We start from the raw sequence: 12,300 nt of genomic DNA on the forward strand, positions 1-12,300 counted from the left end.
GGTCTAACTGAATGCTGGCTGCCATTACTACCATATCTAGTATTGAATTCTCCGGGGAAGCAACCACATCTGTCCTTGGACTCTCAGCAACAAGGAAGGCCAACTCCGGGGCTTTGACAGTGAAGTGTTGTCAATGGCCTTGACACCACTGTCAGGCCATTCTCTCTCATCACCTCTCCAAAAAGTGGCTGCTGAGGTCTTGGATAGGAATTTGGCAGGGCTGACACTCCCCGGGGCTATTGTGCTCTTAAGCATGTGGCAGTTAATTTCAAGCTTGCTGGCACATTCTTTGCAGTGTAGCTGGCCAAGGAGCGAGGTAATCCTGTGACAGAAATACTGCCTGGTGTGGTCAGTTTGTTGGTCAAAAACATTTTAGGTGGTGTGAAGTTTTATGACTAGCATTCCTGGTCTCCACGAAATAACCCAATAAGACAAGTTAGGTCAAAAGATAAAACCACAGAGCCAGGTGGACTACTACTTACACAACAGTCACTTCATGTCCTTTCAACATTAATCCAAAGATGTACATTGGATTAAAAGCAGAAGAAAACAAAACCTAGACCACAAACTTGAGCTAATCGATAGTGTGCATTGCCAAGCTAACTTTTGCCACTAGGATGATGTCTTGGGACCTCCTGAGCAAGTCCTAGGTGTGGTCCCTGAGTGCCACCCTCACTAGCTGTGTGACTCTGAATGAGTCAGAAGTTTATGCAAAGCGAATTCACATAGCGTGGTGGGCAGAGTAGGCACAAGGGCCTGCCTGTCTGTCACCCCATCCTCAGGGATGGTGAAAGGGGCCACTCACAGCTTACATTCCAATGAGCAGTTACCTTGGGACACTTAGAGTTTAGGGGGCCAGAAGGAAGGCAGAGAAGATTGTTCTTTTCACACAGGTACACGATACAGCAGTAGAGTGTGATGCAAGGAATCGAGTGAACTCTTCACACAGAAATGAGTGGCTCTGGTTAGTAATTTCTGCTGATTATATGAAGTCACAGAATACGGCCACTAGAGCACCCTCGTGGGAGTAGTGTTTCTTCACATGATCTACCGTGATGTGTGCCTTCATTCACTCTTTCAAGTTTGAGTGTGAATCTATGCATATAAACCACACATTGTCAAAGAGAGTGCTCCTCAAATAAAAACAGATTTTTAGAGCAAACTTTTATATCACCTAAGGCCAAAAACTTTTCAGGCAGACACACTTAAAACAATAATCAAAGAGAAGAGAGACGCAAATTTGGTTTTACAAAACTTGACGACCAGAAAAAGGAAGACACAGCATGGCACATAGCCAGCTACACCCCACTTTAGGAAACAATTTTGAAAGCAGCTTAACTCCTGAGCCAGCTCTGAGGCAGCCACCCAAAGCAACTTGGTGATGGAAGGGAGCAGGGAGGAGGGTGGGGAGAGGGGAGGATGAACATGTCCAGGGCTTAGTTTTGCTGCAGCCTCTGTCAGGAGCCCAGGTCATCTCCTCCAGGTGGTTGGGGTAGTCTGGACCAATCTGCTGAGCTCCAGTTTTACTTCCTCCGTCCCATGGAGATGTGTAGAGGGGTAAGTGGTTGAATTCCCACAATGGGACTAGGAAACTGTCCCCACACCTCCTCTTTGTGGCCATGGTGAGGAGCTCAGGCACTGAGGCAGGAGAGAGCAGTGGGCACAGGAAGGCCAGCATAGAGAAATGCCCTCATAACTCATTTTTCCTTGGGGCAAGCAAGCTGTGTTCCCTCTAACTAGGAGAACCACATCTTGGAGGTCAAGCGTAAGTGGGTTTCTAGGCCACTCCTGGCTGACAGAGGTAGTTTGAGTGGCACCACAGCAGCTGAAGGGTCAGAGTTCATAGGCACAACAGGCTGGACTATTTAAAATCAAAGGATGATGGGTGAACCACACACTCCACCATGGTCAATAAGCAAAATGTGGCTGCCTAAGCCTGATGCCATTGGTCCCCTAGCACACTGACAACCGGAGGCTGGGCCTGAAGGAAGCCCTGCCACCTTTCACCAGGACCTGCACATATTTTCAGTACCCAATCTACTCTGTAGAAATCTACTGAAGGAGAATAAAGGATCTTAAATTCCTAGGTCAGGACCAGCCTGGCTACCAACTGCCGTCACAGGTGGCCTTTACTCCTGGCAGACAAGGGCAGAGAGGCACTGGCCAGGAGGCAAACTTCATCTTGGAGGTTTGGAGATGCGTGTCTGTAGTTAGACCCTTGGGCAGAGTGAGACCCAAGCCTCACAGACTGAGATTTCAGTTTCCAACCAACTGAGGAGAAATGCACAGGACAGTATGGATCTGGTGCCCTCTAGTGGTCACTGACAGTCAAGCTCCATGTCAGAGTGGGTGAACTTGCTATGAAGGAAAAGCTACTCTTGAATTTTCTCTAATGCAGTTTTTACTAGAACATAAAGAAACCAGGAAGACAAAAATCATGTTGTAATCATGTCATTAGTATTTTATCAAAAAACCCTAAGACATTTCATAGCTGTCCTGAAACAAAATAATTTTACACATTTTCTTTTGAGGATATATTTATTAAGTTCTAAGAACTTTGAATAACTGTTATTTTAAAAATCAGAGTGAAAACTGGGAAAGTAGAAATTTCAACATTTTTCATCAAAGATGGTAATTATTTTGCCTAAAAGAAAGGTGGGATAGTAGTTTTGAAAGCTTCAGCAACTGGTGAGCTTTATCTTGGTCGCCACTTTATGTCCTTTACCCCATGAAACTGTCTTTTCAAAGCAGTGTTATCTGCCCATGGAGAATTTAAACAGGTATCATCATCATTTTCTTCCAATTTCTGGAAATAAATATGTCTTGCTCAGGAAGGCATCTCAGGAAGGTGGCCAACCTCCCCTCTCCCTGCCCTCCCAGAGCAGGATGCTTCTAGATAACCTGGGGGACATCCCTGGAGAGAGGCAGAAGCTCTAGGAAGGTCCCTCCCTGACATCCTACAGAACTTGCAGCCCCACCTGCCTCTAGCCCTGAGGTGAGGCATGGGGCACAAGCCCTGGGTCCCAGCTCTGTTGAAAACCCACCACCAAACAGCTACCTTGAGCTCCTCCTGTCGCCTGTGATAATACAGCATCAGCTGCTTCTGCTCCTCACTGCTAATAATAGGTTCGCGGGCTGGTGCTCCCTGTCCCCTCTAAAAAAGAGGAAAGCAAATTGTAGACTAAGGATTCTTCTTGCATCAACAATCCAGAAAGTTGGAACAAAGGATTTACAACTGCCTCTGCCATCTGAAAGTCATCCACATCTGATGATTCAAAGTGAATATTATGGGGTGTCTTGGATTTCACAGTACCTGTGCTCTGGAGACAGCAGCTGCACTATGCTGTCCCCATCACAGCCACTCCCAAGAGGGCCACTGCAGGCCCAATGGGGGTGGGAGACAGACACTGTGGAGGGCTTTGTTCCCAACATCATAGAGCCGTGATTTAGGAGCATGCATAAACCAAGGCAGCCCCGCAGGCGGACAGCTGTGTGACAGCCTTAGAGGACTCTACCCCTTCCTCCTCTTCCTCTGCAGAGCACTGGGGGCTTGTGAAACTTAGAAGTGCTCTAGGCTGGATCTGTCATTTCAGAACATTTTTATTGACTTGCAGCCTTGCTTTTTTAGGTTGAAATTAACATGGCACATACCTCCTCCCTACAAATTAACATAAACTCCAGATATGACCAATTAAGCCACATTTTCTTCCAGTTTTTATTGTGTACACAGAGAATATATTTACTATAAGCCCAAGCCAACAGGATTCAAGTATTTGTACAAATAGTTTAAATCTTTCAGGTACTACATATATCAGTTTGAACATAAATAAGAAACACTTTTATGTTAAAGCAAAGATACTTACTTGCTGAAGCTTGACAATAATTTTGGTTTTTTCATTTTTCCCCACATAGTCTGAAAGCTTCTTTGTTCTTCTTAACTCCTTGGCTGCCCACCACAGTTGCGCCTCTGATTCTTTAATGACACTGAGTCCTGCCTGGGGTCAATCAGAAGAACGGGCTTCAAAGGTGTGAGGATGAGCCACAGGTGTGGCTCCTCCCAGGGCTGCAGAGCCTGGCAGTGGCCCTTCCAGCAGGGGACAGCTTCTGGCATCCTCCTTTCCCCACAGGGGACCCCCATCCTCCATCCCACTCAGAGTTCTTGCTGTTTTTAGCATCATCCCTGTTAAGTTTCCAATCAGGCCCACACTCAGTTACCTTCGTGCTGTGGTAAATGGGGAGTAACCTCATCTGTAATACCAGGTCCTTCTTAGATGGACCTATGGCCATGGGGAAACCATGGAATCCAGGGAAAAACAGGCATATGGGGCTGCTTCTCTGTTTCTGCATATTCCACCTACTCAAGGTGGCTTAGCAAGATATATGTTACCTAAAAAGAATAAATGAAAATTTCAAAGGAAAATGGACTGTAAGAGTGGGGAAAGAACAGTGACCATGGTGTAAGGCTGTAACACAAAATGTCATGGAAAAAGGCTGATATCTTTGGGTGGAAACAGCACAAGTTAGGTTTCTGGCTTTCCAGCAGCCAAAGAAAATAGAAATGATCTTCAAAAATCCTCTGAGGTGAGGATGATCCCATATGTTTGACTGTAAGACACACATACACCCCCTGCCAAGGATGGAATCCCTCATCTCTGACTACCACCCTCTCAGGGTCCTTTCCTGAATTCTGAACACTGCTCTGAAGCATGAAGCAAAAACTGCTCCCTTAAGAGGACAGCCAAGCCAGAAGGGCTTCGAGGGAACATGACCTCCCCTGCAGACTGCCCAGGAACCCGTACCTGAGTTCCTGACAGATCTTCTTTATTTTCAAATTCCATCCGGATGGGATCATAGGGCGGCAACCCCATGGGGTAAACAATCATCACTGCACCTCGAAGCTGGTCCAGGGCGTCTTTTACCATCTCCATGGTGACACAGACACTGGCTTCCACTTGTTTCTGAAAGTGGATGAGGCACTGTTACCTACAACCTGGTCAGTCCACGCAGTAAGTGTTGCTCAGGCTCCAGTAGAAGACTCCTGCCAGCACAACAAACAGCAATCACACAGTTCTTGCTCTTCAAGTGACTTCCATCTACCTGAGGACTAAGCCAGGTCCACTGCGGCCTGGATCAGACAGCAGACTATGAGCAGCAGAGCGAGAAGTGTGGCGCTTGAAGAAAGGGCCAAATCTAGCAGCATGGATGGGAGAGGGTAAGGAAAGGCTGTGGGGGGACAAGGCCTCTAACGTGGGCCTTAAAACATGAGGGGACTGGAAAGGTGGAACTGCGAGCAGGTGCTTCAGGACACAGAGAGCAGAGAAGTGCAGGTACCAACCCACTTGGCCCCAGGCAGGCAGGAGAAGAGAGACGGGGCTGGGCAGACTGCTGTTTGTATGGCTGTGGGAGCCAGCAAGGAGTTCGCATTTACTCTGCCAGGTGACGGGCAGGGACTGGCTCTTCTGGGAAGGAGTGATATTTTGGGAGATTAACCTTGAAGTGGGTAGAATGGACCTAATTAGAGGGAGACCAGTTACAGAGGAATGGGTGACACAATAAAGGGCATATCTGGCTTTGCCCTTGGCTCTTAGCACAGAGCTTCAAATAGAATGATAGGAGTCTCTTGTTATTTATAACAAAGCCCCTTTCACCAATACCCAAGTTGGTGCTAACAAAGTGATCCATGGTGAGCACTGAAAACCTGCACTGCACATGGCAAAGCAATGTTAAGAGATGGGGCCCAGTGGGAGGTGATTAGGTCACAGGGATGCCATCCTTGGAAGGGACTAATGTAGTGCTCATAGGATCCTGATTAGGTTCTTGCAAAAGTGTGCTGTTGTTAGTGAGGCTATCCTACTCGAATGGCCCCTTTTGCACACTCTGCTGTGTTGTGACACAGCGACGCATGCATGTGTGTGTGTGTGTGTGTGGGGGGGTGTATGTGTGTCTTACAGTCAAACATATGGGATCATCTGACAACGGACTTTTAGCTACCAAGCTTGTAAGCAAATAAAGCTTCTTTGTAAAGTACTCAGCCACGGGTATCTTGTTATAGGAACAAAAAAATGGACTAAGATGGTTTCCAGGAAAGGGCTGGCCATGCCAGAAAGATCAAGTTCATAATTAGAGGATTGAAACTTTCAGCCTCACCCTGAGCCCCAACCACCAGGGAGGGGAGGGTGGCTATACTGAACTTGATCAGGCGGCCAAATGATTTAATCATGCCTGTCAAACCTTGATAAAAATTCTGGGGATAAAGGCTCAGTGGGGCTTCCTGGTAGGTGGATACACTAATGTTCTGGTCACACACACAGACTCCGTGGGCAGAAAGCACAGGAGCTCTGCTCCTCTTCTGCTTGACCATTTCTGAGTTGCAAGCTTTATAATGGATGTGTGAACATGAATATAGTGCTTTCAATGAGTTGAGTCACTCTAACAAATTACTAAGTTGGGGTGGGGAAATGGGAAGCCCCAAATTTATACCCAGGTTACAGAGAAGTGTGGGTACTGTGGGGAACCCACTTGCAGCTGGTGCCTGAAGGTAGGAGGAGTGATGGTGGTCACCCTGCCCTCTAACTTGTGGGATCTGATACTAACTCCAGTAGTGTCAGAACTGAAGGGTTTTGCTCTTAACTTGTGGTGTCTGTGCTGTGGATAGTTCAGTGTCAGAACTGACATGTATTATAGGACACCCAGTTGGTATCGGAAAGCAGAAGGTTACAGGAGCTTTGAGGTGGCTGCAGAACTAAAGGAAGGAGGTGGACTTAAGAGGCATCTCAGGAGCAGGCAGTTTAGGACGTAAAGCACATGGGGGACAGGGGACACACTGAAGACACAGGGTTGCAGCCTGTCAACCAAAACACTGGTGGTTCTGTTAACCGAAACGGAAAAGCTGGCGTGGTGTGCTCAGTCTTAGGTACAGAATATGGAGGGGAAAGGAGTGAGGGAACAAATGAGTTCAGTTCTAGAAAATTTGAGTTTGAAGTGCTGCTGGACACTGAGGTACAGCCATCTCAGAAACTTGGGCTGGAAACTTGGGCTTCAGTTTCAGGAAGATGCTGGGGCAGAGGACAGGCGTGCAAGAGTTAGATGAAGAGGGATGGAATCTGCAGTTGGCAGAAGAGATAAAACACTAAGGGAAAATGAGGGCCAAGGAAAAAGCACCCTGGTAAATCTACAGGCAAAGAGAAGAAGTGCCGCAAACAAACAGGATTTCCACAGAACACACTGTGTGGAGCAAAAGGGGTGGAACACTCCAGCCTGCTGTTTTCTTACCATGTCTTGAGATGTGCTGAAATAACGAGAGGTTGACATTTATTATTATTACTTTTTAAAAGGTTCTTAGGCCGAATGCATTTCGCAAACATTGTATGGAACCAAGGCCTTTCCAGTAAGTCTTTACAGAGCCTTTACTAAATTAATAGAAAGTCTTCCCTGATGCTCTTGAAAGATTAGTTAAGGGCTTCAAGAGTCTCAGAAATATTTAAAGTAACAGTTTTGCCAAGTGAATCAGAAGGAGTACAAGAAAAAGCAGTTAAATCAAGATAACCGCAGATGAGGCGGCAGCAACTAACGTCATCCACTAAAAGTAAATGCAACAGGTAAAAATGGCATTTCTTTAAGTATCTTTAAAAATTATTTTAAATTATTTTCTGCCAGATGCACATTACCTGCATATCAATGATATCATTTATGCCTCTCCTTCTGTAAAATACATTTATATAAATATTTGAGAAAATTACAAAAAAACTAATTTATATTAAACACAAACTGTATCAATCAAGAATCACAGGGCTATTCTATGGCCATGATACTCAAATCCCCCTGTACTTATTCTTAAGTTCTTCACATAGGTAAAAGAAACAAAATCAGTTTAAGTTAATTCATACTTGCATTATAAATATGAACCTATTTTCACACAGATCAACAAAAACTTGTCTGCCTGGTAAGAATTAGAAGGATTTTGGATAACCTTCATAATTATAAAAAGGAAAAGCTAGGGCCCACCCCAAACATGCTTGTTTCTTTTGCTTCTGAAGGCAAAAATTTAAAAACAGAAAACATTGGTTGACAGGTAATTCCAGAAGACACCATTTTAGAAACTGTATTTCAAAAGACTAGCTTTAGAGCATCATTTTAAAAAGCTGACCTTAGATATTATTGCTTTGGCTTCTTCTATAGTCTTCTTTAAAACTTGCTTCATTTTTTCATTTGGAGCTATAAAAATAAAAAAGAAGAGGAAGAGAGACAGCCATCAAATATACAGTCTCTGGACTCTCCTGAACCTCTTGTGAGAGTCAGGAAGCAGGTGCAAGGAGAGAGCCTGTGCCTCTGGAACGTAGGGGAGGGACTCAGGAAGCCTAGCTGTGGGGAATTAGGCAATAATCCCATCTTGACAACAGAGGCCTGGAGTGTACTGTATATAAAGTGAAAAAGATTTACAAAGAGTAGGAGTACCCATCCTTGCATAGAGAGGGCCAGCAAACTTCTTGTAAGGCCAGACAGTCAATCTTTTAAGCTTTTCAGGCTTCAGTGCAGCTACTCAACTCGGCCACAATAGCACAAAAGTAGCCACAGACAATATTTAAATGAACCAGATGGCTGTAAAACCTTATAAAAATAGGAAAGCTGGGCTGGGGGTGCAGGGCAGTGGCAAAGCAAAAGCATGCATGAGGCCCTGATTCCCCAGCACTGCATAAAAAATGAAATAAATAAGCAACTGATTGCATGTGGCACATGGCCCATAATCTGCTGATTCTTAGAAAAGGGGAAAAAAAAAATAACTTGAAAGTTTAGGAGCAAAAGACATGGAAATGGAGTATATAAACCTAGGGGTTATAGAGCAAGTTGAAACCATATACTTAATTAATAACAGTGTTAATTACACATTGAAAATATTAGAAATACAAACCAGTATTAGAATAGAAATGGGTAATTTAGGGCAGTATTTGTTTAAAGATGAATAATGAACTGCTAAAAAACTGGTCATATACACACATACATATATATATTTTGTTGTTGGTTGATGATGATGTAATTTCTTCTAAAAAGCAAAGAATATCTCCAGACTGAGAATGAGTTTAGTTATGAAAAGATAAGGGAAAAAACCAACTATTTTCCAGGAAAATTCAAAGGAAATGGGGCTGAGGAATAAGAGCAGCTCAGTGGTAGAGTATGTACTTTGTATGTGCAAGGCCCTGGGGAGTTCAATCCCCAGCACCAAAAAATAAATGAATAAATAAATAAAAGAACAATATTTGGACTCCTTATTATCCTCAATATTAAAAAAAAAAAAAAAAAAAAAAAAAACTTTTTTTTTGATCTTGTAATGGCCTTGCAGGGATACTGCTCTTTTATTTTTTGGGTATCAGGAATTACACCCAGAACACTTAACCACTGAGCCACATCCTCAGCCCTTTCTGAGACATGGCCTCACCAAGTGGCTGAGGTTGGCTTTGAACACACGGTTCTCCTGTTTCAGCTTCTAGAGCCACTATACCACACCAGGCTCTTCTGCTCTTAATAGTGTTTTAGGGACATAGTAGATATTTAGGTGTTTCTTAAATGATCAATTATAAATAAAATGGAGCTTTTTACATAGGTTAAAAGGGATATCAAAAAGGATTTTCACCCCTTTCTCCCCTTTAAATCCCACATTATCAATCATCTACCAAAAGGAGGATTTCTTCAGTGTTCTGCCCCATACTAAAGTGCTTTGCATCAGAGAGGTATGTCCTTTAAACAAACCCAACATCTGCAAATGGTAGCACCCAACCTTCATTACATTTTCAATAAACACCTACCCCAAACTACTGGACTGAACTATATAAAATTGCCAGTACTCAGCCATTTCTAAACTATGGAAATGGTAATTTCATATGGTTCATTGATACACTTATAATCTAGTGGCAATTTAGTAACCACAAGAAGGCAGAAGCCTCCTTATCCACCTAAATCATTCTGGATTAGTCTTACCAAGTAATCACACCAAGCACTCTCTCCTAACTTTGTATAGAATGAATAGTTTTGTTTTTAACTTCAATGACTGCTTTCATACACTGGTATTTCAGGCCTGCATACAGAAATGGCCAATTACCTTGTCCATTCCGTCGTCCGATATCATCCTTTTTAAATACTGAACCTCCACTGGGGATACATTTTTCGCCCCATTCATCTTTTAATTTCAGTTCTTCAATCTGCTCATCTGTCAGTCCTTGCATATTGGGAGGGAGAAATATGCCATGTTCTGCTAATTCTTCCATTTCTTAAAGAGAAGGGAATGTTAAGACAATATATATCATAATCATCACTGTAACATTTCAGACCCCACAAAAATGGAAGGTCATAGAGCTAGTCCATCTGGCACACTTACTATGTGCCAGTCCTGTCCCTGATCCTTGACAAAGTCACCAATTCATGCTCAGTCAATGGAAACAGAGAGAGCTCAAGCACTCACCCCCAGTCCCAGGCAGTTGGCTGCAGATTCTGTGTGCTAAACCTTTGCCCCATGCTGTGCTGCCTGGAACTCAGGAGGTACAAAATCAAGTCAGGGAAAGACTCCATAGGCATTTGGGGCTTTACCATCTTCCCAAAGGGTCCCCACAGATGATCTCATAAGTGTGACCTTGTGAGGCAGGCAAGACAGTTATGGACCTCCAGTCTTCCTTGGCTTACAGCTCTATCATCTGAGGCTGGCTTGTATTGCTTCATAGTTAATTTAAATAAATCAGTGGGGAGGATTTAAAGCAGCTTACTACACCTCTCGAAAATAAGAGACATGGGCCTCGGTGTTTTAGTTATTTATTATGTTCATTATCCAAATGCATAGCTTTATATTCTTCCTAATCCACATACATTCACCCCACAACCAATCTACATATTAATTTATAAAACTGCCTCGCTTTTTTCCTCTCTCCTCCTTCCCTTCCTCTCTTTCTGTGAAGAAGGTAAGTGGAACTAGGTGTTCCCACAAGATTGTCAAGATATCATGTGACCTGTAAGGATACAATACTACGGAATGAATGGTGTAACTGAATTTTATTTTCCCCCTTCTAGACTCTCAGCAACTGGGGGACAATCTCTTTAGTCAATCTCCCCTTCCTAAGGCAGAACACTGATACCTGCGGAGTCACAGCTGACACTGGCAACTGGATTCTAAGTACACCAACATGAGTTTTACATTCGGCACCACATTTTCAGTTTATATATTGAGTTCCTTTTCTTCTCAAATGCTTTAATTTAAAAATAACATAATGTTGAGCCTATTTTGGAAGCACACGTTTAATTCAGAAACTAACATGCTCCTAAAAACATGAACAGACACTAATATGGCAGTATGTATAAACGTGGATGTATAACCAATGTGATCCTGCAATCTGTACAACTGGTAAAAACAAGAATTCATATCCCACTTGAATCAAATGTATGAAATATGATATTTCAAGATCATTGTAATGTTTTGAGCAACCAATAAAAAAATGCTTCCACAAAAAAATTCCCAATGGTGCAAAAATCACACATTTATGTATTTTAATAAATCATATAACCTATTTTATATAGTTAGATATTGCTAGATCACAAGTTTATTAATTTTACATAGTTGTCCTATATGTATATACAGTTACATACACATTCAATAATGATGATAATAATTATAATAATACCAGAAAATCACGTTAAGGTCTAAGCTGTGCTCTTAAATGTAGAAGCTACCATACAAACGTGTCTTTTAAAAATTAATTAAAATGAGAAAAAATTAAAAATTCAGTTCCTTGGTAGCATCAGCCATGTTTCAAGTGTTCAACATCCACAAGAAGCTCGTGCTTGCGGATGAGACACCATAAACGGGGGCACTTCCCTTCTATTGGTCACTGGTGCTCTAGAGTGGAGGGGGGTGACCACACACTGTACCGGGGAACCCCGCTTGTTTCCAAGGAGACGGGAAACACTTGCTCACAGCTTCTCCCCTCTCAAGGACGTCCCAAGGCAGACACTGCTTTACCTCGAGTGTCTCAAAACAGAGCAAGCACCGTCTGTAAACCCAAGAGGGTACCATTCCACCCTCACACCTGTTCTTCAGCCCGGTCTTTCGGCTCCCTTTTATTCCCACTGATTCATAGCACCCCGAATCCCGGCTTGGGACGTTGGGACCCTGGGCCTCATCCACTGCCCCTCGGAGCCGGTGGTGTCAGACCCACTCTACGTTCTTCGTATTTTCGTTGTTGTTGATCCTTGGTTCGCCCCGAGGCCTGCCCGAGCCCACCTTCCATCCCAGGGCGCCCAGTCCTCACCCGCCCGGCCCGC

General features: G+C 43.7%; 1 protein-coding gene across 1 annotated transcript in view; it reads right to left on the bottom strand.

Moving 5' to 3' along the window:
- Positions 1-2,435: 2,435 nt before the first annotated feature.
- The window catches only part of Cfap298 (cilia and flagella associated protein 298), a 10,290-nt gene continuing 425 nt past the window's right edge, over positions 2,436-12,300 (bottom strand). The window contains exons 2-8 of the mRNA XM_048803942.1: positions 11,908-12,029; positions 10,094-10,261; positions 8,147-8,214; positions 4,800-4,958; positions 3,864-3,995; positions 3,059-3,154; positions 2,436-2,806 (exon numbers count right to left, since the gene is read on the bottom strand). Of these exons, the coding sequence (XP_048659899.1) occupies positions 2,696-2,806; positions 3,059-3,154; positions 3,864-3,995; positions 4,800-4,958; positions 8,147-8,214; positions 10,094-10,261; positions 11,908-12,029 (856 nt within the window). The 3' untranslated portion in view covers positions 2,436-2,695. The remainder of the gene's footprint in view (positions 2,807-3,058; positions 3,155-3,863; positions 3,996-4,799; positions 4,959-8,146; positions 8,215-10,093; positions 10,262-11,907; positions 12,030-12,300) is intronic.

This window comes from Marmota marmota, unplaced genomic scaffold (assembly GCF_001458135.2).
Source record: "Marmota marmota marmota unplaced genomic scaffold, marMar, whole genome shotgun sequence".
Classification (NCBI taxonomy): domain Eukaryota; kingdom Metazoa; phylum Chordata; class Mammalia; order Rodentia; family Sciuridae; genus Marmota; species Marmota marmota.